Source organism: Mustela nivalis (assembly GCF_964662115.1).
Source record: "Mustela nivalis genome assembly, chromosome: 18".
NCBI lineage: Eukaryota > Metazoa > Chordata > Mammalia > Carnivora > Mustelidae > Mustela > Mustela nivalis.
In genome coordinates this window covers 39,939,985-39,967,921 of record NC_139037.1, presented here as the reverse complement: position 1 = coordinate 39,967,921, position 27,937 = coordinate 39,939,985, and the positions used below count along the sequence as shown (strand labels likewise).

Here is a 27,937-nt window from a genome sequence, read left to right as displayed (position 1 = left end):
CTGCATGAAAGAAGCCAAGCCAAGAAGAGAAAAATCCTGGGAAATCCTTGTGCTTCCTTAGGGAGCTGGAAAAGGATGCCAGGCGCTGTTTTTCTGGCAGTGATGACCTCACACGTCCGCCATATGTTTGCTCTGCTAATATGCGTACCCTCTTCACTCCCCAACCAGAAGTACCGGCACAGAGGGAAAGGGACCTACTCGAAAAGCAAGAAGAGAGAAGGAGGTCAACAGAGAAGTTTAAAGATGTTTCACCATCCATCAACAGATAAATGGATAAAGAAGATGTGGTATATATACACAATGGAATACTATGCAGCCATCAAAAGAAATGAAATCTTGCCATTTGCGACAACATGGATGGAACTAGAGTGTATCATGCTTAGCGAAATAAGTCGAGCAGAGAAAGACAACTATCATATGATCTCCCTGATATGAGGAAGTGGTGATGCAACATGGGGGCTTAAGTGGGTAGAAGAAGAATCAATGAAACAAGGTGGAATTGGGAGGGAGACAAATCATAAGTGACTTTTTTTTTTTTATAGATTTTATTTATTTATTTGACAGAGAGAGATCACAGTAGGAGAGAGGAAGGGAAGAGATCACAGAGAGAGAGGAAGGGAAGCAGGCCCCCCGCTGAGCAGAGAGCCCGATGTGGGACTCGATCCCAGGACCCTGAGATCATGACCTGAGCCGAAGGCAGCGGCTTATCCCACTGAGCCACCCAGGCGCCCCTCATAAGTGACTCTTAATCTTACAAAACAAACTGAGGGTTGCTGGGGGGAGGAAGTTGGGAGAAGGGGGTGGGATTATGGACACTGGGGAGGGTATGTGCTTTGTTGAGTGCTGTGAAGTGTGTAAACCTGGTGATTCACAGACCTGTACCCCTGGGGATAAAAATATATGTTTATAAAAAATTTAAAAATTTAAAAATAAAAAAAAAGATGTTTCACCAGACCGGTCCAACTGCCAGCATTTTGTTAGTTTTACCAAACTGCAAAATAAGCAATGAAAAGCCACAGGTGAAACAGACAAGGCCGTGGGGAATCCCAAAATGCCCCACAAAGTATAGCGAGCGAATCTTACTACAAATGAGTAACATCATCACAGTGAAGGAGGGAGTGGAAGAAAAGAACTAACCTAAGTAACTTCAGAATACTGTTTTTTTTTTTAAAGATTTTATTTATTTATTTGACAGAGAGAAATCACAAGTAGATGGAGAGGCAGGCAGAGAGAGAGGGAAGCAGGCTCCCTGCTGAGCAGAGAGCCCAATGCGGAACTCGATCCCAGGACCCTGAGATCATGACCTGAGCCGAAGGCAGCGGCTTAACCCACTGAGCCACCCAGGCGCCCCAGAATACTGTTTTGGCTGCATGCTTTTGCCTTTAGACAAACTTCTTTTTCACAGGAATTGTGAGTTAGCAATTCTGTAATTACTTTATGAGAATATTAGGATTAATCAAATTAAGTATATCTACCAAGTGCAGATTTCTCACTGCTAGAAACATGTGTCAAGACAAGTAACAGGGAGTGAGAGGTACAAGAGCTCCTTTATTTTTTTTGAGAGAGAGAGAACGAGTGCACACATGCATGAGCCGGGGAGCAGAGACTCTTAGGCGGGCTACACGCCCAGCATGCAGCCCGACAGGGGGCTTGATCTCTCAACCTTGAGCCAAAATCAAGAGTCAGGCGCTGAGCCAGCCAGATGCCCTGATACCAGAGCTCTTAACACATGTGCAGACAGACAGATACACGTACAGACAGGCAGATCCAGGCATCAATCTGTGTGGCCACGGGCGACTCCACGTACATGTACTTCCTGTCTGCGGAGTGGGCCTACAACCACTGACACCCCAGCAGTAGGAAGCACATCTCATGCCCCAGTTTTGCTCTCTGGACACCACTCTTCTTGGAGAAGTGGTTGATTCTAGGGCTGGGCTGGAGAACAACAAAATTAGCCTAAAGCATCTGTGGCACCAAAAATAGCAAGTTCCCAGCGATGATGGGGCACAGTGAAAGGACACGCAAGCCACTCTGAAGCTGCTAATGGCCAAATCTGGGACGATCTGAACAAAAAAATGATGACGGTAATGGAGTCTATTCCCTAAAGTAAAACCAACAGCCAAGAGTCCTCACTAAGATACATTACTGAACCAATTAGTAAGTGGGGGCGATGGGCCAGTTCTTCTGTACAGAGTTCCAACTGAAAATAGAGGCGGCCTGGGGCGCCTGGGTGGTGCAGTCCATTAAGCGTCTGACTCTTGGTTTCACATCGGGATCCCGGGCTCACGAGATCAGCCCTGCGCGGTGGCATGGGGCCTGCTGAGATTCTCTCCCTCGCCTCTCCCCTCACTCCAAAAGAAACAAAACAGAAAAACCTTCCATGCTGTGTGAATGGCATTCTTTTCCTTGGTGTTTACTTTGTTTTGTTAAAATAATTTAAATAAGGATACAACATTTCTGAAATACAATTCTTTCACTCACTTTTTCATTTTTTATAGTTGCATAAAGGTAGACCTCAAAAGCATCTTCTTCCACAGCACATAATTTGGCTTCCACCTGGGTGGTTGCTAAATAACATAAGTGAAAAAAAATAAATCAGCTGATACTGAAACAATTATTCCACCTAATCATCTGTGCTGACCACCTGGGGTCACACAGGGTCACCACAGCTAACAGCTGGAGGAGAAGGCTCTCTGGGGTGAAGTCGGCACATACCCTCCACCCCCAACTTCACAGCTGCGGCCTCCCGCCCCCCACAACACCTCCACTGGCTGTTCTTGGCCCTCTTCCCTTCCAGCGACCCCCAAATCCACTTCCTGCTCAGTCTTTCACCTGAGTCCATTGCTCCCTGCAAACACCCCATCAGAGCGCTCATCGACTGGGAACCCAGCACCCACACAGCAGCTCTGGGCACGGGGACCCTGCAGGCCCTGGGCTCAGTCCTTCACTTCACAGCTGTCCCTGTCCCGGCTTGGGAAGGAGGCTGGACTCGAGAAGGCTACAGGGAAGCCTCAGGGCAGGATGTCGTCCCTGGTGCTCTGCTCCCTCCCCCACTCCCTGCCCCTCCCAGGCTCACAAGGTCAGAGACTCCAAAGCCAGAGGCCCTCCCAGCCTCCCATTTCCCCCAGGGCCCAGCATCGGGCTACTCCTCTGGCCAGAGAGCGGTGTGGTGGAGGAGACAAGCCAGCACCCCAGGCATTTCACACCCGCTTCTCCTCAGAGCAGCCTAGAGGGCCAGTACAGGGACTTGGCCCCTGTCTGCCGGGGGTCAGGACAGACGGCAGGTGAAGCTGTAATTCACTGGCAGCAACAGACAATACGGACAACACGCTGCACAGCTGCTCTGAGACAGGCTGCACATCCGAAACTGGCAACAATGCTCACGACACCATCAGCATCCGCAAGAAAAGCTCAGCTTCCATCACCTGTTGCTGGGGGAAACGCACGTGCATTTGGCAGGGCGCGGCTCCCACGCAAACAAAGGGCCCCTCAGCCAAACAGCCCCTTTCTCCTTTCAGCTCTCAATACTGATGTCCACATCCACCCCCAAACATTCACGGGTGCAGAGTCACTGTGACACAGGGCAGGAGGAGTCCCAGGTAACAGATGAACCCCCATGAGGTGGGGCCAGAAGCCGAATCCGCCCATCTCAAACCTCCTCGCCCTGATGGAAAGACAAACCAGCCTGGCCATCAGTTCAAAGCAGGCTGTGACAATAATGCACCTGCCTCACCTTTTAGGATGTTCTGGAAGTACTGAGTCGCTGCGCTGTCCCACTTCTTGGTAGGTCTGGAACGGTAAACAGATGCAACCTTACCAAATAAAAATCAGAGGCTAGGACGCCAATACCACCTCATAAGCCATGTGCTGGCCGTTCCTGATATTACATGCTGAACATATGATGCGTGGCTCCGCTTTGGGGATGACAATCCCACCCACACCCCACAACGGGCTCCCCTCACCACTGCCGCCTGCACCCAGCGCAGAGACTAAGAACAGGTCCATCCTGGGGCTTCCTGAGCAGCCCATGCCTGTCACCAGGGCATCACCTGCCCCAGCACTGGTGTCCCCAGTGACCCAGGACCTATCTCTCTCCCCAGCCAAACACAAGCCCCCGGGGGCAGGGATGCTGTGCATGCAGGCTGGCAAGGGCTCCGTTTGTGATGGGGAGACCAACAGGGAAAGAGAGGCTGTGGGAGAGCCACTGGCCAGTGTCTACCGGTATGCCTGCCCTGTCGACACCTGTCCTCTGTCCCCACATTCTATCATCTTGCCCCTCCCTGTGCTCTGAAAAGGAAATCATAAGAAGAGCTGTAGGCAGTGGAAGATGAAGAGAAACCAGTATTCTGAAGCAAGGAGCAATAATAACATAATAAATGGAAGAGTGCTAGGTTTTTACATTTCTCTGCTGGTTTGATTTCCCAGATCAATGATGGTTTGATGCCACCATCATCCTCTAAGGGCTGCTTTAAGGATTAAATGAGGTAATACATAAAGCCCCTAGCCCCATGCCTAGGTGAATGTATTATTTTATTTTATTAAAAAAGATATTAAGCACATTACTTCAAGAAAATCACAAAGGATTCCTAAAAGTTAAAAAAAATTACATCAGCAGTTCTAAACCCTTGGTACACACAAAGAAATTACCTAGTTAGTTAAAAAAAAAAAAAAAGAAATGAAGTAAATTTCTAATAAGAAAATGGACCAAAAGAAAAATCAATCTAGGCTATCCAAAGGTAAACCAGTCATTCAGTCAAGGTGTCTTTCTGTTTCTCTCTCTCTCACACACACACCTACACAAATAACCCCGTGAAGAGATACTTAACTTCACAAGTTAGAAAAATACAAATTAAAACATAATACCATCTTCAAACAGCAAATAAGCAAAAGTGGAAAAGCTCGATGACAGGCAACGCTGCGTGGAAAAGCAGCGCTCTCTGTAGGCCGGTGATGGGAGCATACACCGCTAGTCCTGGAGGGCCACTCGGCAAAATCTACGACCCCCGTAATACACATGTTGAGACAGACATTCTAGATGCACTGCCCACACGAAGGGACAGCATGTGTCTGCACGGAGGGTGTGTCCACAGCTGGAGAATGTGGTCACACAGAGGGGTCGAGAACCAGGGGGGGCCACTGAGGGAGAGCTGGGCATGGACAGACTGGCACCAGAGTGCGGGGTGAGCAGCTGGCTGTTCTGGAAGAGGGACAGGTGGGAGGCAGGGGTTGCTGCTGTGTGAGGGACCCACTCTTCCAGAGTCTCTGAGGGGGAAGAGGGTGTGGGGGGCCGCAGGGAGCCTGGTGGGGCATGCTGGCATCAGCCGGGACAAGCAGGCTCAGCATCTATTACTGCAGCTTCTCAGGCCGGCCACAGGGCCATGAGTTTACCATCGCAAGGGAATGACAGGTGCTGGGGCGAGCAGGGAGAGGGAATGGAGGGTCTCCATAGATCCTGCAAAAGCATTCATAAGAGGGGTGCCTTCTATGTTCTGAAAACAAAATGCAACATCACCAGGACATGCAAGTTAAGGCAGAACTGTGCTGTGCCCAGTGTTTCTTCCCTTAACCCCATAGTCCTAGGGGGAGGGGAGCGCTCCCCAGGACCTCAGGTAGCACTAAGTCCAGACAGCCATACCCCTGACACAGCAGTGCCCAGTGTGGGGAGCGTGGTGAGTCCTGCACAAACACTGGCAAAGTGGCCCAAGACTAGGAAAACGGGGCGAAGACAGGGGCTGGCCGCATACGTGCATTTGGGCATGCATGTCCACATCTCCATACCATGTTTTATTTGGACTGATGCATATGCTTACAGGAATGTGCAGCGCACAGTGGTCTGCAAACACTGCAGCTGGCTCTCCAGAGAGGAACAGTTGCATACAGCAATAGCCAGCTACGTTCACCCCCAAAGCGTGACAGTAGAAGGCAGTAAGAACGTGCACTAGCGAAGAGCTTCAGCACACTCTTGGGTTAAATCTGCAAATGACGCTGTAGGTTCTAATTTTCATGAAGGAAGGCTCCACACAAATGAACCCATATAAAACACTGAATGAGGTCTCCAAGTTCAGAGCCTGAACAGGTCCCAGAGGCCTGGGGGTTGGGGGGGCGGGGAAGGGAAGGGGCTGGAGAAAAATGCAATGGACTTTTTTTTTTTTTAAATGCTCCATGATCCTGTGTTCCAGCCTTTCTCTTTACGTTAATTTATTACTTTTTGCAAATTAAAAGAAGTTGCAGAGCACAGACCTCAGCCCCCCTGTAAGACCCCTCGACTGCAGTCTGGAAGGTGGGTACCCCGGGAGCTCCGCTCAGAGCCAGGGGCGACACACCGACTCCGAGGTCTCCTGAAGAACAGGAGACCTGGTATCTCTTAGTGCTTCTCCAGGGGAATGGATTCCACACAAACCTCAGACACTCAATTTCAGACTTCTACTCCTGCTCCAGCATCCCCCACCAGCAGTACTTACACGATTTCAGCGCTGTCTTCACAGAAGTCAATGTGCAACGTGACAGGCTTGGTGCAGTACAGCCTGAATTTCTTCGCTCGGTAGGGAAGCTGCATAAAGGTTTCCACTGCCACTCTGATGCTTCACAGTGAAACAGAAACATTTGCTTTACAAAGCGGACTTCTATAGAGCAGATTTCTTTAAAGTACACTCCCCTGGTAACTGACATACCTAGAACACACCCAAACCAGTTCTTTCTGTTTCTAATACAGCCACCAGCAGCAGAGAGAGCGGGCAGACCTGTGCCCCAGTCTTACTCTTCTCATGTATAAAAGCATAAGATGGGGGTGCCTGGGTGGCTCAGTGGGTTAAGCCTCTGCCCTCGGCTCAGGTCATGATCTCAGGGTCCTGGGATCAAGCCCCGCATCGGGCTCTCTGCTCAGCAGGGAGCCTGCTTCCTCCTCTCTCTCTGCCTGCCTCTCTGCCTACTTGTGATCTCTGTCAAATAAATAAATAAAACCTTGGGGGAAAAAAAAGAGTACAAGCATGGATATTCAGAGTATCTTTGGTGTTAAAACTTCATGATATGGGGGTTGAAGTATTAGAAAAATCATGTCTAATAAGGCTTCTCAGTCTCAGAAACACTAGGAAATAATGAACAAGCCTGTGAAACCAATTCTACTTAAGATTTTTAAATTACAAATTTTAATACACAACCCCAATGAGTTTCTATAAATGAGCATATATGTTGTGTTTTTTGAGATGTTTTTATAGTTAGTATTTATCAATTCTGTACCAAAAGAGGGGCTGAGATTTGATAAGTCTGTTGCTCAAGCACTTTTATTTCCATTCTTCAGGCCAACCACAGCCCGCCTGTGCATACCATTTCGACAGAAGCAGATCTGGAAGCCCTGAATGGGCAGCCTCGCCACCTCATCTCCACAGTTCAGAAAAAGGTGCCGGTCCTGACTGCCCCTCAAGCCTCCCTGCACACTACTGAATCACGGGCTTCTCTTGCCCAAAACTCCGAATACTAAAAATCTTCCCAAACAATTAAACACAATATTTACTTTGATAACAAGGCTGGTTATAAAGATGCAGAATCACAAGCTACAAAGGCATCTACTTTTTTTCTTAAGTATCTGCGAATTCCCAATGTTTGAGAAGTCCTTCTGCCATGAAATGCTTTACTCTTACTACAAAAATACTCTTTTGGAAGAAGGGTCCTCATTTAATTATTAAACTGATATCCTGGGGCGCCTGGGTGGCTCAGTTCTAAAGCATCTGCCTTTGGCTGAGGTCATGATCCCAGGATCCTGGGATCGAGCCCCTCATTGGGCTCTCTGCTCTGTGGAGAGCCTGCTTCTCCCTCTCCCACTCCCCCTATTTCTGTTGCCCCTCTCTCTGTGTCTCTGTCAAATAAATAAATAAACTCTTTTTTAAAAAATAAAAATAAAAAAATAAACTGATATTCTCTTACTCTGGAACAGGAAACTATGGAAAATTATCACAAACACAAAGTCTGATGTGTTGCTGGTGTTTTCTAATCAACTGTGGTTTTTTTTGTTTTGTTTTGTTTTTTTAAGATTTATTTATTTATTTATTTGAGAGAGAGACAGTGAGAGAGCATGAGCGAGGAGAAGGTCAGAGAGAGAAGCAGACTCCCCGTGGAGCTGGGAGCCCGATGTGGGACTCGATCCCGGGACTCCAGGATCATGACCTGAGCCGAAGGCAGTTAGTTGTCCAACCATCGGAGCCACCCAGGCGTTCCTCTAATGAACTGTTAATGGGTGCTCCTGGAGCCAATGAAGGCCACTCTGGAACCATTTTCCCACCTTCTGTGGCTGTGGTCATGCCCTCACTCTGCTAAGGAAGAACAGCAGGACTATTTGCACAGGCGCTCTGCTCCCCCTACTTGAGGCTGCACCAGCACCCACCCCTTCTGTGGGCACCAGACGACCTTCTGCCTCCAGGTAGGGTGTTTCCTGCAGCACAGCCTCCAGGAGGACGCACTCCATCACAGGAACACGCTGGGAGGGGAGGCCGGGTGAGCACATGCTCTGCCCAGAAAGGACGGTAGAAGGAGGGCCCAGCTGCCCAGGTCCTCACTGCGACCACCAGCCCCTACACTGACTGCGTACAGAACTGGAATCTGCAAGCCGTCCCCATGGGAAGCTAAGAACATTCTAGTTCTCTGACCTCTATCCTCTCACTGTGAAAATGGACCTTCTCCTTCAAAACGGATATCTGTCTCCCTAAAAAGTAGAAGAAGAAATAAATACATACATACTTTTTAGATTTCACAGGGATGTACTTGGCAAAATCCACAAGGAAACATTCTGCCAGGTAATGGTCGGCCGAAGACACAATGGACTTAATAACAGCCCTGCACCAACACCTCAGTTCCTGACAATACACCACACAGACCTATAGAAGAGAAACCTTGGCGTTAAAACCTCCGTCGAGGGAGAGAACAAAAAGATACCCCCAAACCATCTCTGCCCACATTCTACCTTCCAGAAGAGGAAAGGGGGGGGAGGCGGCTGGGGCTGCCTGCACCGGCCCCTGCTGGGCAGTAACCAGAGCACAGGGCAGCCAGGTCCTATTTCAGGCTTTCCTCCCCCAGTCACGCTCACTCCTTAAATAAGGACAGGCTTTTGAAAGTAAAACAAGGAAAATGCATTACTTTGCCTTCTTAAGTCAGAAAACAAAGCTTACGAATGGGTGTTGATCACGTGGCCAGACCCCTGTGAAATCCCCACCCAGGCTCACCTCAGCTCCAGGACCGGCTGTCTTCTGCACCAGCATGTGCCCAACACCTATAACTGTGCTTGCTGTGCACGAAGCCTCCAACAACTACTCACTGAATGACTCCAGAAATCAGTGCGTGCCTGCAGCCCCACTCTAGGGAAACTGCCCCACAGCAGTGACAGCCACCTGACCAACCCACCGTCCCATGGGGCTGCTTGGCCAGAGCAGACTCGACATTGACCCAGACGGGCAAACCAGACACTGACCACAGGCTCAGAAAGGGCCCCGTGGGGAGAAAGCTGTGTCCAACCAGGAAGAAGCCAGCAGAGAGGAGACTGCCACACTCGGGAACTGAACCCGGACACCACAGAGCGGCCACTTTGCAAGGGATGGGCTTGCAAGCCTCCCATAACTCCAAAGTCAAATAACCACAGAGAAATCTTGCCAAAGGGTGGAGGGTTTAAACAGATAGCAGTTCAGCTGGCTTTGAACTGGTGGCGTATGGGGCTTCCACCAACCCAAAAGGGGGCAATTAAAGCATAAAGAACAATGAGGACAGCTGATGGAATATATTTAAAGCTGTGAGTTCAATACAGTCTTTTAAAAAATGAAGAGGAGAGAAAAACCACACAGACCTCTGGACACAGAAGGCATGTGAAAGTGACTGTTTGGGAAGGTTAAACAGAAGGACTGTTCAGGCGGTGCTAGTCATGGGATGGTGCCTCATCTGCAGGAAAGGCGGACAGGCACCCCCTGGAGAAGGGGTGGAAAGTTCAGCACCATCACAGGGAGGCACTCAGGCTCCCCAAAATGTGGAGTATTTGAAAAGGACAACTGACTGGATTTCCTCACTTCACCAAGTCAATGGTATGGAAAAAAATAATGTTGTTAATGAAGATTTTGTTTGAAAGGGGAGGGGTGTTCCAATTATTTCTAATGTTTCTCATAGTTTATAAAACTTTCCCAGTAGAAAAATTCTAACTCTTCTGAAAAGTGACTGACTTGCAGAGAGAATGAGACAATGGGCCCAGGAGCCAAGGCGGCAAGAAAGGAAGAAGGGGCTGTGCCGTGAGGCAAGGAAAATGAACAAGCGTGACTTGGCCACAGTGATGAGTCGCAAAAGGGAGGCACTGGCCCTGGACTGAAAACCCCTATGCCCCCTCAGCTGAGGCCGCCAAACCCGTGGCAGATCTAGACTAGATTCAGAAGAGCCTCCGGTTCCCAGCCCTAGGAGGACAGCCCAATGCCTGAATTTGGATGACATTCCATCTCCCGTTGCCCTACTAGAATCTTCTACAACCTCTGCTTTCCAAAACCAGCCCAAATTTCGTGCAGCCAAAAGAACCTAACACAAGGCAGTATTATGAGCAATTAAAACACCCTAAAAGCTTCTGTCACCAAAATGTGTACATTTTAAGCAGTATTTCAAGACACAGTGCTTAAAACACATGTAGACACATACCTGCCCTTCTTCCAACATTAACGGTTTTATTTCTATATCTTGACACATGTTATTATAGAAGTCATTCATGGCACTATTTAGTTTTTGATAATCAACTTCATGATCTAAAAAGGGACTACATCCTTTTATAATAACCCAGAAGCATTCTGGATCTTCAATCTGTAAAAATTTTAAAAGACAAAACAATGCCTGGTTTAAAAAACAGAACCATAAAATAATGAACCTTAGAGGCATGATAACTGTTACTAATTTAAGTGGTCTAACAAATTCTAGATGAACATCTGTCTTTTATAGTCAGACCAAAGGTTAAAAGATAAAAAAAAGACTGTCAATATAGATCAAATCATCACACTGTACACCTTAAACTCATACAATGTTATTTATTACATTTATGTTATATTTCAACTCAGCTGGATAACAGGTAAAAGATACAAAGATAAAATTCTAAAACATGTAAAAAGTTAAAAAAAATATAACCAATAACACATCAGTAATTTTTAAAATTATGTCTGTGACTCAAAAAAGCAGAGATAAATGTCTTGCATTTTTTTAATTTTTATTTTATTTTTTTAAAGACTTTCTTTATTGGAGAGAGAGAGAGCGCATGAAGGCAGAGGAAGAGGGAGAAGCAGACTCCGTGCTGAGCAGGGCGCCTGGTAGGGGACTTGATCCCAGGATCCTGAGATCATGACACAACACAAGCCAAAGGCAGATGCTTAACCGACTGTACCCCTAGGCACCCCATCTCCTCTATTTTTAAAATATTCATGATAAAATACAAAAGCAAGGTTTCATGTTTACAATATGCTGTGTCTTTGTAAGAAGGAGAGGTAAATATGAATACATGTATATTCTGTTCATAAAATAAAAAAAATAAATGACGGCAGAAAAACCAAAACAAATACAAGTTATGACCTACAGGAAGCCAAGAATAGAAGAGGTGGGGATGAAAACCAGACTTCTCTGAATGCATCTCGATATAGAGCAGTGTCATTAGAAACCAAGATTTTCATCGTTAGAGGGTATAGATGTAAAATAAAAAGTTAAATCTGACTTGAAGATATCAATAAGAATTCAAGACTTTCCAAAGGCATTTATTTCCTAACTCTGCTTACTGAAAGGGCCTAAAAGCAATGACATCTTAAGACTTCTGGTCCTGGGTGCCTGGGCGGCTCAATGAGTTAAAGCCTCTGCTTTCAGTTCGGGTCATGATCTCAGGGTCCTGGGATCAAGTCCTGCATTGGGCTCTCTGCTCGGCAGGGAGCCTGCTTCCCTCCTCTCTCTCTCTGCCTGCCTCTCTGCCTATTTCTGATCTCTCTTTGTCAAATAAATAAAAGTCTTTTAAAAAAAAAGAACAGATAAATTCAAGAAAACTTGTCTTTAAAAAAAAAAAATTCCAGTCCTAGGTACCAAGTGGCAGGTGAACAGATGTTCACATTAATATCCTATTTTTCTTTTTTTTTTTTTTTAAGATTTTTATTTATTTACTTGAGAGAGAGATAGTGAGAGAGAGCATGAATGAGGAGAAGGTCAGAGAGAGAAGCAGACTCCCCATGGAGCTGGGAGTCCGATGCGGGACTCGATCCCAGGACTCCAGTACCATGACCTGAGCCGAAGGCAGTCGTCTAACCAACTGAGCCACCCAGGCGTCCCTATCCTATTTTTCTAAATATCTGAATATTTTTATAATAAATAGTTGGGAGAAAAAAGAACAGTGGGCCACTCTCGTTGCAGGTCATGGCAGAGTGGTTTACATGGACTAACCCACTTGCAAGTAACAATGATCAGCCCAGGAAAAAATACGAAATAATAAACACAAAGGCGCTGAAGAGAACAGAAACCACAGGGACTGGATGCTTTGCCAAGAGGATCGGCCAAGAGGATTTGCCAAGAGGATGGGAGATCCACATTTCCTCACAGCTTTTCCAGTCCAGGAGGAAGGGCTGCAACTCAGGCAGAAAGCCACTGTGTGTGCGGCTTGAGGAACCAGAGAAGGGAGTTTGGGGGGCTACAGCTGTACGTTGAGGGGAGAAATTCTGAAAGAGCCCCAAGGGGAGAGCCAAGTTCTCGGCAAGCCTGTATGGCACAGTGAGCCCCACAGTCCAGGGGAAAGCAACCCTGAGAAGGTGGACAGAAACACCACAGTTTTGGCTGCTGCCCCTGAGAACGGCAAACTCGTAGCATGTCACCTCCCCAAACCTCTGCACAGAGAGGCCCTTCCCAGGGATGACACTCACCCCCTCAAAATGCCTGCCTGGGGAAGCTCAAGGCCACCAGGAGAAGCCACGGTCTGTTCTAGGCGGCTTCGGACAGAGACCCTTGACCTTCCTGTGAGCATTTCCTCAGAAGGGTTGATAGGTGCCAACCCTCCCCATCCCTTTGAGATGTGTCTGTACCTCCTGCTACTCAGGAGAACCTGTGGAGGGCCGGAGGCTGTGGCGGCCACCTGGGACCTCCTTCCTCAGAGGGCAAGCACTGACCAGTCCCTGATCCCAGTATCCCTGGAGCCCCTCCCCTCCTCTTCCTCAGTCTTCCCTCAAAATGCTCGGCCCCCTCTCGCCTTCCCCAGCTCCTCTTGCCACTGCCGGCAGCTAATGTTCTGACCAATGTCTGCTTTTGTCTGTCTTCGGCAGCCATCACTGGGAAACCGTCTGCAGCAGGAGTCCAGCCAAATTCAAGAGGCTCAGTAGGCACCTCGGCCTCTCCCGGGAAACCGCTGATGGCCATGCCTGTGAACTCCAGCCCGCACTGCTGGACAAGCACAGTGTGCTCCGGCAAAAGCAGACGGGGCCTGAGGAGTGTAACCCAAGCCTCCCGGACCGCACCGCGAGCAACCGAAGCGCAGGTCAGCCGGCACTCTTCACCGTAACTGCAGTACCCTGCGTGCAGATACCGGCCATGTAAGGAGATGGAAATGTGACGTGTGGCCAAGGACAAAGGCAGTCGTCAGACGTGGACCCAAGACCACCCAGAAGTTGACATGAACAGGCAAGGCCGTCAAAGCAGCTGCTAGAAATAGGCTGAGTAACTTAAGGACATGATGGTTGTAGTGAGTCTCTGTGTTTCCTAAAGAGGAGAATCTCATGGAAAAAGTGGAAATTATATTTAAAAAAACAAAAAAAACCTAGGGAAAAGGTAATTCCAAAGAAGTAAAACATACCTCCCCCCAAAAAAGTTAGTTGTGGTGTGCTCACTACTACTATTTGACATCATACTGGAGGCCCTACTTAGTATAATGAAGTAAGAAAAAGGTTGTTAGCAAGCCTGGAAATGAAGAAAGAAAAGGGTCTCTATTTGCAAACAATATCTCCATAGAAAATCCTAAGGAATCTACAAAAAAGTGTAGAAGGTCACATAATACATTCAACCGTACATCTATAGTCCAGCAATGAAAACTGGAAATTTAAATTTAAAAAAAGCACCATTTTCAATAGCACCAAAAAACAGGATTACTCAGGAATGAGCCCAACAAAATATGTGTTGAAAGGTACAAAAACTAATCAAACAGACCAAGGAAGGCCTCTTTAATGCCAGTATACTGTGTTCATGGACTAAGATGTTGATTTTTCCCACAAGGATTCATAAATACAACTCAGTTCCAACAGGAATTGAGAAATCAACAAACTCATTAGGAAATTCTTACTGGAAAGGCAAAAGGAACTAAAATGGCCCAAATACTTCTGAAAAAGAACAACACAGTTGGAAGACTCAAACCACCTGATTTCAAGATTTATTAAAAAGCTGTAGTAATCATGGGGCGCCTGGGTGGCTCAGTGGGTTAAAGCCTCTGCCTTCAGCTCAGGTCATGGTACCAGGGTCCTGGGATCCAGCTCAGCAGGGAGCCTGCTTCCTCCTCTCTCTCTGCCTGCTGCTCTGCCTACTTGTGATCTCTGTCAAATAAATAAATAAAATCTTAAAAAAAAAAAAAAAAAAGTACAGGGCTCCTGGAGACATAAGCTAACAGCCCAGAAACAAAGCCACATGTATATGGTCAACTGAGTCTTGATAAAGGCACAAGAGGAGTTCAGCAGAGAAAGGGTAGTTTTTAATAAATGATGCAGAAACAATTAACTATCTGTAGCCACAAAAATTAAATTGGATCTATTTTTCATTCCAGATACAAAAATTAACTCTATATATCTAAATGTAAAATATAAAACTATAAAACTTCTAAAAGAATACATGGGGGAGGGGTGCCTGGGTGGCTCCGTGGGTTGAGGCCTCTGTGTTCTGCTCAGGTCATGCTATCCAGCCCCGCATTGGGCTCTCTGCTCAGCGGGGAGCCTGCTTCCCCCGCCCCCCGCCTGCCTCTCTGCCTACTTGTGATGCTCTCTCTCTGTCAAATAGATAAATAAAATCTTAAAAAAAAAAAAAAAAAGAATACATGGGGGAAATCCTTGTCACGATGGGTTAGACAAAGATTTTCGATGTAACACCAAAAGTTTAATTTGTACAAGCAAAAATTGGTAAATTGGACCTAATCCAAATTTTATTTTATTTATTTTATTTTTTTTGGAGTGAGAATCTGCATTTTTTTTTAATTTTTTATTTTTTATAAACATATATTTTTATCCCCAGGGGTACAGGTCTGTGAATCACCAGGTTTACACACTTCACAGCACTCACCAAAGCACATACCCTCCCCAATGTCCATAATCCCACCCCCTTAATCCAAATTTTAAATTTTGCCTTTTGAAAGACATTGTTAAGAGAAAGGAAAGTCATAAACTGGGAGAAAATATTTTCAATCACATTCAACTTCAAAGAACTTCATCCACAATATAAAGGCTAAAAACGCAGTAAAAAAATGACCAAGTAGAGAAATGGACAGATCCGAACGGACACTTGACCCAAAAGGATGGAAGGATGGCAAGCAAACCCATGGAAAGATGATTAGCATATCATCCATCATTAGAAAATGCACATTAGGGGGTGCCTGGGTGGCTCAGTGGGTTATGCTCTGCCTTCAGCTCAGGTCATGATCCCAGAACCCTGGAATCGACTCTCAGCTCTGTGGGGAGCCTGCTTCCTCCTCCTCTCTCTCTCTGCCTGCCTCTTTGCCTACTTGTGATCTCTGTCAAATAAATAAAATCTTAAAAAAAAAGAAAATGCACATTAAAACCACAAGAGGATACCACTACACAGTGAACACTACCAGAACAGCTAAAATCTATAAAATTGACCCTATCACATATTACATGCTGGTGAGGATGCAAAACAAGTAGACATTTTTAAAAAAGATTTTATTTTTTTTTAAAGATTTTATTTGACACAGAGAGAGAGATTACAAGTAGGCAGAGAGGCAGGGAGAGAGAGAGAGAGAAGGAAGCAGGCTCCCCGCTGAGCAGAGAGCCCGATGGGGGGCTCGATCCCAGGACCCTGGGATCATGACCTGAGCTGAAGGCAGAGGCTTACTTAACCCACTGAGCCACCCAGGCGCCCAAGATTTTATTTTTAAGTAATTCCTACACTTCACTTTTTAAGCACTTTCTACACATCAAACTCACAACCCCAAGGTCAAGAATCCCAATTCCAGGCGCCCTGCAGAAAGAACTCTTACACATTGCCAAAGGGAACCCATAATGGCATGGTCACCGTGGAAGATTTTCTCATGAAGTTAAACAGGTAATCAAAGTCTAGTTATGTATCCATGAAATGGAACTTGGGTTCACACAAAAACCTGTCTGTAAAGGTTAGAGCGGCTTTATTTATAATCGCCCCCAACTGGAAACAACTCAAAGGGCCTCCAGCTGGTGACTGTACAAACTTGCATGTTCTTTCAGTGGAGGACTGCTCAGCAGTAAAAAGGAAGCCATCAAGACTCACACAACCACCTAGGCAGGTCTCAAATGCACCCACTAAGAGAAGCCTGCCGGGGAGGCTAGCCCCACAGCATGATCAGCATGATTGTGTACCCACCCACATTTCCAATCGTACATCCTAGAAAAGACAAAGCTAACAGGGAAGATAAAGATCAGTGGTTCCAGGGGATCTGGACTGGGGCAAAGAAAGGACTACAAAGGAGCGAAAGGTAATGGAGGGGTGAGGGAACTGCTCTCTACTTTGATTGTGGTGGTGGTAACAGGACTGTATGATTTTTCAAAATGTAACAGAATTCTACATGAAAAATGATGAAGGTTACCATATATAAATCGTACCCCAATTTAAAAGATAGTTTATGGGGACGTCCCGGTGGTTCAGTGGGTTAAGCTTCTACCTTCAGTTCAGGTCATGATCTCAGGGTCCTGGGACTGAGCCCCGCATCAGGCTCTCTGCTCAGCAGGGAGCCTGCTTCCTCCTCTCTCTCTGCCTGCCTCTCTGCCTACTTGTGATCGCTGTCAAATAAATAAAATCTTTTAAAAAAATAAAAAATAGTTTATGTGTTTAAAAAAAAAAAAGAAGCAGGCCTGGGTGGCTCAGCCAGTTAAGCGTCTAACTCCTGGTTTTGGCTCAGGTCATGATCTCAATCTGTGAGATGAAGCCCCACCTCCAAGGGCTCTGAGCTCAGCAGGGAGCCTGCCTGAGCTCAACCTCTGCCCCTTTCCCCACCTGCATTCACACATACCACTCCCTAAAGTAAGTAAAAATCTTAAAAGAAAAAAAAAATAGGTGCAGCAAACACGGCAAAATGTTAAAATATTTGACAAAGCTACTTACCTTGGTGGATTTCCAGGTGTTTATATTTTTTATATTTTTGTATGTCCAGCCTATTTTCTAATAAAAAGTTAAGACTTAACTATGTTTAATCACAGGAATGATTTTAAAAGCTTCTTGTCCTCTGATGTGATATTGCCCATGCAGTAGTTTTACTAAAAATGCCTAACCTAAACATAATTATGAAGAAACAAACAAATCTGAACCGAGTGATATTTTGCAAAGCAACTGCCCTTGTTTTTCATAAATTTCAATGACATCAAAGACACAAAAAAGCCAGGGAACTGACCTAAATTAAAGGAGACTAAGAGGCCATGACAACTAAATGCAATGTACAATTTTCTTTCAAGATTTTATTTATTATTTATTTGACAGAGAGAGATCACAAGTAGGCAGAGAGGCAGACAGAGAGAGAGGAGGGGGGAAGCAGGCTCTCCGCTGAGCAGAGAGCCCAATTCGGGGCTTGATCTCAGGACCCTGAGATCATGACCTGAGCCGAAGGCAGAGGCTTTAACCCACTGAGCCACCCAGGTGCCCCCAAAGTACAATTTTTTATTGGATCCTGGAGCAGAGAAAACAAGTTTGAGAAGACATTATTGAGACAAATGGAGAAATTTGAACACAGACTATGTATTATGGTACTGGATCAATGTTAAATTTCCCAAGTGTGATAATTACATCATGATGATATAAGAGAAAGTCTTGGTTCTTAGGAAATACATGTGTAAGGATTTAGAGTTCTAAACTCATTCTCAAATGGGTCAGCAAAGAGTAATTTCCTATATATCTAACAAGTAATTTCCTATATATCTATTCATAAAGAAATATGCAAATAAAATATTAATAATTAGGGTATAGAGCATATGGTTATTCTCAATATGGTTTTTGTGACTTGTTTTTATATCTGAAAATCTTCAAAATATGAAGTTGGAAAGATGCTTAAAATTTTTTTAAGGCATTATAGATCCTTTGAAGTTACATCTATATGTGTGTGTATATATATATATTTTTTTCTTTTTTTTTTTTTTAATTTGCCTCTAAAACCTCAAAACTCAGGCCAGGTTTGGTTTTACCAACTAGGAGAATGTGAGCTTTACTGGGAGGGGATGGATGACCTAGGATGGGGAGCCTCTCACCTCTGAAACTGGCTGCTTCCAGCCAAGCCTATAAACCAATACCGGCCACAGTGTAATCACCCTTACACATTCTCTCCCCTGTTATGTCTGTTGTATTTCCATTAGAAAAATATCACCTATAGGGATGCCTGGGTGGCTCAGTTGGTTAAGCAGCAGCCTTCGGCTCAGGTCATGATCCCAGCGTCCTGGGATCGAGTCCCACATCAGGCTCCTTGCTCGGCAGGGAGCCTGCTTCTCCCTCTGCCTCTGCCTGCCATTCTGTCTGTCTGTGCTCACTCTCTCCCTCGCTCTCTCTGATAAATAAATAAAATCTTAAGAAAAAAAAAAAGAAAGAAAAATATCACCTATATAAAATTTTGGTCCACTTTCTTCTCCTTTATCCCTGCCATTCAAACTTGAATACTTAAATTTTATTCTGGCAAGATAACTAAATATTTCATGTCATTACTAAGATTTAATCAAATTAGGTATACTCTATTATTTCTCAGGTATGATTAACCCATCTTTTGTTATTTCCTTTATTATTTGTTATTTCCTTTTACGTCTTTACTTCCCTGAGTAAAAATGTCATGAGTGTCATATCCCACATTCGGTAGTATCTATGTGTCCAAGTGTAATTTATAACATCATCTAATCTTTAATTTCTGTTCAAGTTCCCTTAGTGTGTGGTATTTCCGTAATAACTCCACATATCTTAGTCAAACTTAACCTCTCCAACATCGATTGTAAAAATTAAGATGTTAATTTTAAAACGCTGTGACAGGGACACTTGGGTGGCTCAGTCACTTAAGTGTCTGCCTTCGGCTCAGGTCATGACCCTGGGGTCCTGGGGCAGAGCCCTGCATCAGCTCCCTGCTCAGTGGGGAGTCTGCTTCTCCCTCTTTTTCTGCCTGCCACTCCCCCTGCTTGTGTGCTCTCTGTCAAATAAATAAAATCTTTTTTTTTTCAAATAAATAAAATCTTAAAATAAAATAAATAGCTGTGATAATTCCAAACGAAACAGGAAGACCTGACCCACTGACAGTCATGCTGATGCAAGAGGTCCTTGGACCTTTCATCTCAACACGGCCTCCTCCGGGCAGGAAAACCACTCTTGAAATACTGTTTGTAGATCCCATGGACAGCACTGAAATCGTTCATGTGAGCCAGGAAATAGCTGCTTTACCCCAGTAGGGATGTCACAGACTGCAGCTTTCAGAATGTCATCCATGTCACCCATGTCTGCTTAGCCCCTACCTCTCCTCCCTGGCACAAGCTGTCCATTTGAAGGGTCCACACCCTACTGTCAACAGTCCTTCTGGAACACAGCTTGATTCTATGACCAATGACCCTGGGGCTTTTCTGGTGCCAGTCACCCCAACAAAGATGCCATGGCTAATTCTTCTCTCCTGTAGCCCTTCTGCGGGAACAAGCCCATCTACGGGACTCCCACTAGGTCTCACCATACTCTCTGCCGGACTCATTTCCAACATAATGGCACGTTTGCCTGGGCTGCTTTCTTAAGAAATTATTTTCAATCAACACCTTTTGCTTCATGAGATTCATCTTAACAGGCTTCTGATGCTACTTCTGTTATTTCTAAAATCCATTACAACAAATATTAATTGGACATTTAAACAATTTTTAATAATAACTTTGTGGTAAAATACCCATAACATTTACCCTCTTCACCAAATTCAGTGGCATTAACCACATCACCACCATCCATTTCCAGAATTCCTTTCAGCTTGCAAAACTGAAACCCTCACCCTTTATGTAATAATCCCCCACCCGTGTCCCCTCAGCCCCTGAGCAAACCCCCTTCTACTTTGTCTCTCTGAATCTAAGTACTCCAGGAACCTCACAGAAGTAGAATCATACACGGGGCGCCTGGGTGGCTCAATGGGTTAAGCCGCTGCCTTCGGCTCAGGTCATGATCTCAGGGTCCAGGTCATGATCTCAGGGTCCTGGGATCGAGTCCCGCATCGGGCTCTCTGCTCAGCAGGAAGCCTGCTTCCCTCTCTCTCTGCCTGCCTCTCCATCTACTTGTGATTTCTGTCAAATAAATAAAAATAAAATCTTTAAAAAAAAAAAACAAGTAGAATCATACAGTATTTGTCCTTTTGTATCTGGCTTCTTTCACTTAACAAGGGATGGTTCATCCATATTACAACATGTATCAGAATTTTCTTTGTTATTAAGGCTGAGTAGTATTCCATTATATGTATAGACCACACTTTGCTTCTCCATTCATCTCCTGATGGGCACTTGAGGGAAAAATTTGCATCCACGTAAAAGCTAAATTAACCTGGAGAACTACAACTGCAACCTGTAGCACACTTAGGGAACTACTCCTGTATGTATAGAAAATTCGCTGAGGGCCAGTAGATTAAGAGCCGGAAGTGTGGACAGAGCAGAGCTGACAGGGTAAAGAAAAGGATCCAAGACAGGGATTGTTTCCCAAGTTTGAGACAGGGAGAATCCAACAACTCCTGCCGCCAGTTCTGCCCCGGTGCAACCCTAGTAGAGCCCTGTCTTCCTACAGGCGAAACAGGAGATGCCTGTTTAGAACTAGTGATGGAGAGGGGCTTGCCAGTTAGATATGAAAAGCCTAAAAGTCTTGGAGTAAATTCTCTGTAAGAATCAAATGCTTCAGGGTGCCTGGGTGGCTCAGTGGGTTAAGCCGCTGCCTTCAGCTAGGGTCATGATCTCAGGGTCTTGGGATCGAGTCCCGCATCGGGCTCTCTGCTCAGCGGGGAGCCGGCTTCCCTCTCTCTCTGCCTGCCTCTGCCTACTTGTGATCTCTCTGTAAAAATAAATAAATAAAATTTTAAAAAAATCAGATGCTTCAAACGTCCATGAATCTCTGCTCATATAAATTACCTAAGACCTAAAAAAGGAGCGGGAAAATTGATGGTTTTAATTTTTTTTTTAAGAAATTTATTTATTTGACAGAGAGAGATCACAAGTAGGCAGAGAGGCAGGTAGAGAGAGAGGAGGAAGCAGGCCCCTGCTGAGCAGAGAGCCCGATGTGGGACTGGATTCCACGACCCTGAGATCATGACCTGAGCCGAAGGCAGTGGCTTAAGCCACTGAGCCACCCAGGCGCCCCGAAAATTAATGGTTTTTAAAAATCCATCATTTGCTACGTTCCTCTTCTCCGCCCACAGAAGCATGATTAAAAAACAAAAAAAATTTTTTTGTATTTCCTTTTCCCAGAGACCAAAACCCACCCGTTTGCTCTGGTTTGTAAACTCCTCCCTCCAACTAACCTTGTGAACACGGCCTGCCTTCGGCCTCGTGCCTCTTACCCGCGCGACTCGGAGCTGCAGCTGCCGGCACGCCCCGCCTCCTTCACGCGCTCGAGGACTGGAGTTCGGAGCCCCAGGGCGCACGCGTGGGGAGGGGCCGCCAGAGTCCAGGGGCGCGAGCGAGCAGCTTCCCGCGTGAAGCTGGGAGGGGCGGGTGTGGAGGGGTGGTTGCCACAAGGACCCTGAAATAGGGACACTCTCCCCGCCCCCCCCCCCCCCGGAGAGGACCAGCCGAAGGTTCCCGTGTTCAAGGACCGGGGCCCGGGGGCTCTACGCCAGCGCCTCCCAGGACGGGGGAGCGCGGGAGAAGGCGTTACGGTCCATCCTCCCCCGCTAAGGTTGCAGAGTCAGTAAATCCATGATGAGTAACTTTTTACTGAGTCCCAAACAACACCTGGGCACACCTGGAACTGAAATCTCGTGTTGTCGATCTGCAGTCGGGGGTCCGGAACCCCATCCGGCAAGCCCACCCGCGGGTCCGAAGACCGGCGTGAGCAGCCGGGGCGGCCCCTGCGCGGGGAGAGGCCGGCCGCCGGGCCGGGGCTGGGCGCTCGCTCACCTTCAGCACCAGCACCTCGAGCATCTTCCCCGCGCGTCGCTCCCGCCGGACGGCCGGCGTGGAGAGACCAGCACCGTCGCGGCCGCGTCCCTTCCCGGGTCTTCCCGTCGTCCCTCACTCGGAAGGCGCTTCGCGGGCAAAACTCGTGGCACTGCCGGCCTCCGCCCTCCGTGGGGGCCCCCGGGACCCGCAGGTCGCTGCACACCAGCCGCGACGCTCCGCACCCTCCCAAAAGGACGCTGCCGGGAGCGCGCTCGCGGCTTGGGCACTGCGCCCCTCCCACGTCCGACCCCTGCCCGGCAAGCCTCGAGGCTTCTAGAAGGCCCGCGAGGCGCCAACGGCCGGGACGAACAACTGCCGGCCGCCCTGCGCACAGCACCGGGTGCAGCGGGGCGGGGCAGGGGCGCGGGGAGGAGACACGCCCGGGGTGGGGGGCGCGCAGTGGAGGGCGCCGGGCATCACGTGGCTCGCCCCCCACCAGTCTCAAGCGCCAGGAGTCAGCTCGTGAAGCCCGCCTCCACCTGGTGGCCCTAAGGCTGAGGAAGAGGCCCAGCCGGTCACTAATGTGAGGGTGGGGAGTGGGTTGAGGGGGAAGGGGGCTCCTGGCCACATCCCCTCCCCACACCCTCCACCTCAGCCTCCCGCTTTGGGTCCCAGATTTCCTCCCACCTGACCCTTAGCTGGCAGGGCTCCTCCAGACTCTGTCACTCACTGGCCGTTCTGGTCACCAAACTGCAGCCTCCAACGCCTGGCTCTTCCCGGCACGTGTATTGGCACGTGTATTTGTTGCTGCGGCACCGAAGAGTTCTCTAAATTTTAAACACCTGGACGCCTTAGTTTTTCTCGCTTAAAAAATGAGACTCACTGCTGTGAAATGTGTAGACCCGGTGATTTACAGACCTGTGCTCCTGGGGCTAATAATATATTAAATGTTAATAAAAAATAATTTAAAAAAAAATGAGACTCACAATTAGATGGGGTCACACCGTTAAATAAAGGGCACCCAAGAAGCACTCAGGGACGGTTAGCTTTTATTACTACCCCGGGAATCTCCCTCCAGCATTTGAATAAGTCAACACACAAGAAGAAACATGAATATTCCTTAAAAATCAAAGGAACCACAGCATAAATAATTTAAAAAAAAAATTCGGGCCTATGTGGTTTTACAGGTGAATCTTTCAATATCTTGATCGTGAAAAAAAAAAATTTTAAGCCCACGTGAAGAGGTATTAACTTTCTAATAAGGGAACCAACAAGATGGCAAAAAAAAAATTTTTTTTTTAAATTTTGCACCAATTTCTTGAGCATGGCCGTTGTGGGGTTATGTTTTCAGGGAGCAGAATGCTCACAAAAGCATCCAGTTTTAAAAGCCTGTTAGATTTTTTTTTTTTTAAAGATTTCATTTATTTATTTGACAGGCAGAGATCACAAGCAGGCTGAGAGGCAGGCAGAGAGAGAACGAGGAAGCAGGCTCCCTGCTGAGCAGAGAGCCCGATGCGGGACTCCATCCCAGGACCCTGAGATCATGACCTGAGCGGAAGGCACCCCAAGCCACCCAGGCACCCCAAGCCTGTTAGATTTTTTAAGCAGCAGAACTGCTTAAAATCTCAGGCAGGAGAGTTGGAGAAGAGAGGTGTGTGGACTTCCAGTAAGGAGGAAAACACAGCTGCTGAGTACATGAGGTTCACCTGTTGATGAACTGTACTAACCAGGCTTCACCTCCAGTGGAGGCATCTGGAAGGACCAACAAACCTGAAAGCTCCACACTTTGTCAGAACGGTGTGAAAGGACCAGATCTTATTTAAACAGGAGGTCCCAGGAACTGTTCCCAAGCCCCAAAGAAAATGCAGAGTACAGCTTTCTCCCAGTTCTTGGTTTACGGTCAACATTTCTTTTTCTTTTGACTAGAACCCATGCTACATATGATGTTTCAACACAGAACTCAGAAAATGGAAGTATTTCTCCATCCTGCTTCCTAGTTCCCTTGAGGCTGAAGGGGATCAGTTCGGTACCTGTAACCTGTCACACACACACACCCCGCACACACACACATACCACCGCTAGGTAGTGGGAAGGCTTGTTTTAGAAATTACTCCACAATAAGTAATTCATGGGTATGTGATGTACAGCGTGGTGATTTTAGTTAATAAAATATTTGAAAGTTGATAAGAGAATAGATCTTAGAAGTTCTCATCACCAGAAACCAATTTTTTTGTAACTATGTTTGGGGACACTAGACTTATTGTGGTGATCATTTCAAAAGACATATAAATATCAAATCATTGTGTTGTGCACCTGAAAGTAATGTAATATGTTGATTATACAGGGGTGCCTGGCTGGCTCAGTCAGTGAAGCATGTGCCTCGATCTTGGGGTTGTGGGTTCGAGTCCCACGTTGGGTGTACAGATTGCTTAAAAATAAAATCTTTTAAAAAATTACTCCGCAACATAATAATATGAAAAGACTCCCAGTGCATTTTCATAAGGCAATTAAGTCCTGATATTAAAACCAGACAAAGACAATACAAAGAACTATAGACTAATAGACTAATTCCATTTATCATCATAGGAGCTGAAATCGCAAATAAAATGCTACCAAGTAAAGCCCACGACCAAAAAAAAAAAAAAAAAAAAAATTTAAGCCACGGCCAAGTAGGGTGAAGTCTTATTCCAGTGGTGCAAGAATGTTAAATATTGGTCAGGAACAAATTTGGCCAGTTCATGGTACAGCAAACAATCAAAAGCTGTCACAAGCAGATTGGCTCTGCGGGCACCGTGAAGTGATGTTAGGCGTTAGAAAATTAAAGTTTTTCCCTTTATGGGAAGGATATTCTGGTTCTGCAAATGGTCTAAGTGGAGAGTAATCTATTATTGATTTGCTTCTCATCCCAAAGCATCTTTCAAGTTCCCAAGGGAAGGAGAAAGGGAGAGAAAACAAAGCATTAGGAATGGCAGGAGGGGAAGTCTGAGATAGCAAGACCTCCAATCCAGCAGGACTACCAGAACATTCTCTCCTCACTGTGCTCATGGTTGGGGTGGAAGAGAGAGGAACTGAACCAAGTTTTACAGAACTGGCACAATTCTTTTTTTAATTATTATTATTTTATTTTATTTATTTATTTGAGAGAGAGAAAGGTAGAGTCTGCATCTCCCCACAGAGCAGGACCCAGATGTAGGACTCAATCCCAGGACCCTGTAATCATGTCCTGAGACAAAGGCAGATGCTTAATCAGTTGAGCCACTCAGGTGCCCCTGGAACTGGCATAATTCTTAAAAATGAGCCCAGGAAGGGCCTGTTCTCTCTTCCCTCCCTCCAAGATCTCTTCTTTCCCAAATGTAGTTCAAATCCTCTTACCTAGGAGACATCAACTCTAAACAACAGTCTGCACTTCCCTAGTTTTAAAATATTCTCATTTTGACAAAAAAAAAAAAAGAAAAAGAAAAAGAAAAAAGAAGTTTGGTCCCAAAGCTGGCTTAATCATTTGTCTGTTGATTTTTTAAGAAAAGAATTGTTTCGCTTTTATTTCTGAGACATTTTGCATCAGTTGAGAGAGAGAATGGACATTACAGTTATGGGATCATAGCCCAAAGATACAAGCCTGGTTCTTGCCTAGTGTTTCCCCCAGACACCTCAGTTGTCTTTCATGGAGTTGATCTTTTTGTCAGAGAATGCCTTGTTCGTAGTTCCCACTAATAATAAACATCTATCAGATTATCCCTGTTTCTCGTGTATTTTAACAAGCTCAATGTTGTTATTCACTACAAGAAGTTTCCCATATCTCCATTTTGAGCTATACACTATCAAATTAAAATTAACCTTGTCCCATTTACTGCTTTGTACACTGATACTTCGTCTAATTAATAATCTCTAAGCTTTTCATGTTTTTTCTCTTTACTTTTAGCTTTCTTGCAGAATTATTTTAATTGACTTATAATTAGGTTTCGTTTCTTTTTTCCCAGCTCGAGATACAGTTGATGCATGACATTGTAGACGTCTAAAGCATTTAACATAGTGATTTGATATACGTATATATTATGAAATAATCACCACAATAAGTTTAGTTAACACCCATCACCTCACAGTTAGTTTTTTCCTTGTGATGAGAACCTTTAAGATCTACTCCCTTGGGACGCCTGGGTGGCTCAGTTGGTTAGACGACTGCCTGCAGCTCAGGTCATGATCCCGGAGTCCTGGGATCAAGTCCCGCAACGGGCTCCCAGCTCCATGGGGAGTCTGCTTTTCCCTCTGATTTCTCCTTGCTCATGCTCTCTCTCACTACCTCTCTCTCAATAAATAAATAAAAATCTTAAAAAAAAAAAAGATCTACTCTCTTAGCAATTTTCATATACACAACCTAATATTATTAACTGTAGTCATCACATTGTATAATGCATTCTTAGAACTTACTTATCTTTTTTTAAACATTTTATTTATTTATTTATTTGTCAGAAAGAGAGAGAGCACAGGCAGGCAGAGTGGCACGCAGAGGCAGAGGGAGAAGCAGGCTCCCTGCCAAGCAAGGAGCCTGATGTGGGACTGGATCCCAGGACCCTGGGATCATGACCTGAGCCGAAGGCAGCCACCCAATAGACCCAGCCACCCAGGCGTCCCTAGAACTTACTTATAACTGAAAGTTTGTACCTTTTGATCACCTTCACTAATTCCTGCACCATGTACCACCCACCTCTGGCAATTAAAAATCTGATCTCTGTTTCTATGGGTGTGGTGTTTTGTTTTGTTTTAGATTCCACATATAAGTGAGATTATGCAGTATTTGTCTTCCTCTGTCTGATTTATTTCATTTAGCATATTGCCTTCAAGGTCCATCCATGTTTCACAAATGGCAAGACTTCCTTGTTTATGGCTGAGTGGTATTCCATTATATATAATTAATTAATGAACATTACATATATCATATATATTAGAACACATTTACATATGGATAGGATATAAGAATATTATACTGTTCCACCTTTTCCCTAACCGTTCATCCATCTATGGACAGTTTGTCTCCATGTCCTAGCTATTATAAATAATGCTGTAATAAACATAGGGGTGCAGATATCTCTTCAGGATAGATTTCATTTCCTTTGGATATACCCTCAAGAGTGGGATTGCTGCATCATGTGGTTCTACTTCTAATTTTTCAGAAATCTCCATGCTGTTTTCCTTAGTGGCTGTGTCAGTTTACATTCCCATCAACAGGGCACAGGGCTTCCCTTTTCTCCACCTCTTCACCAACATTGTTATTTGCTTTTCTAATGAGAACCATTCCAACAGGTGTGAGGGGGTACCTCATTGTGGTTTTGATTTCCTATTTATTAAACTTTCCTATTAATTACTGATGCTGAACATTTTTTCATGTACCTGCTGCCTATCTGAACATCTTCTTTGGAAAAATGTCTATTCAGATCCTTTGTCCATTTTGGATTTTTCTGGCTAAGTGAGTTTCTTATGTATTTTGGATATTAATATTATCAGATATGTGGCTTGCCTTTTCATTCTGCTGACTGGTTCTTTTGCTGTGCAGATTTTCAGTTGGTTGTCAACATTCATGTCAATAAGCCCTTTCTCTATGTCTTCTTTTAGGAGTTTTATGGTTTCAGGTCTCACATTTAGTAAAGCTTTTTATATGTTCCTAGTTC

General features: G+C 45.6%; 1 protein-coding gene across 8 annotated transcripts in view; it reads right to left on the bottom strand.

Moving 5' to 3' along the window:
* The window catches only part of TDRD12 (tudor domain containing 12), a 73,329-nt gene extending 50,188 nt beyond the window's left edge, over positions 1 to 23,141 (bottom strand). For 5 of the 8 annotated variants that reach the window (XR_014305159.1, XM_082708576.1, XM_082708577.1 and 2 more), the window contains exons 1-6: positions 22,293 to 22,573; positions 10,654 to 10,812; positions 8,731 to 8,867; positions 6,462 to 6,581; positions 3,734 to 3,789; positions 2,482 to 2,567 (exon numbers count right to left, since the gene is read on the bottom strand). Coding sequence is in view for 7 of the 8 variants with exons in the window: in XM_082708576.1 (XP_082564702.1) it covers positions 2,482 to 2,567; positions 3,734 to 3,789; positions 6,462 to 6,581; positions 8,731 to 8,867; positions 10,654 to 10,812; positions 22,293 to 22,316 (582 nt within the window). In the remaining variant the exon portion in view is untranslated. Of the gene's footprint in view, positions 1 to 2,481; positions 2,568 to 3,733; positions 3,790 to 6,461; positions 6,582 to 8,400; positions 8,466 to 8,730; positions 8,868 to 10,653; positions 10,813 to 22,292; positions 22,574 to 22,961 lie in introns of those variants that run through there. The other 3 variants (XM_082708578.1, XM_082708579.1, XM_082708580.1) reach the window with 3 other exon arrangements.
* Between the last annotated feature and the right edge of the window lie 4,796 nt (positions 23,142 to 27,937).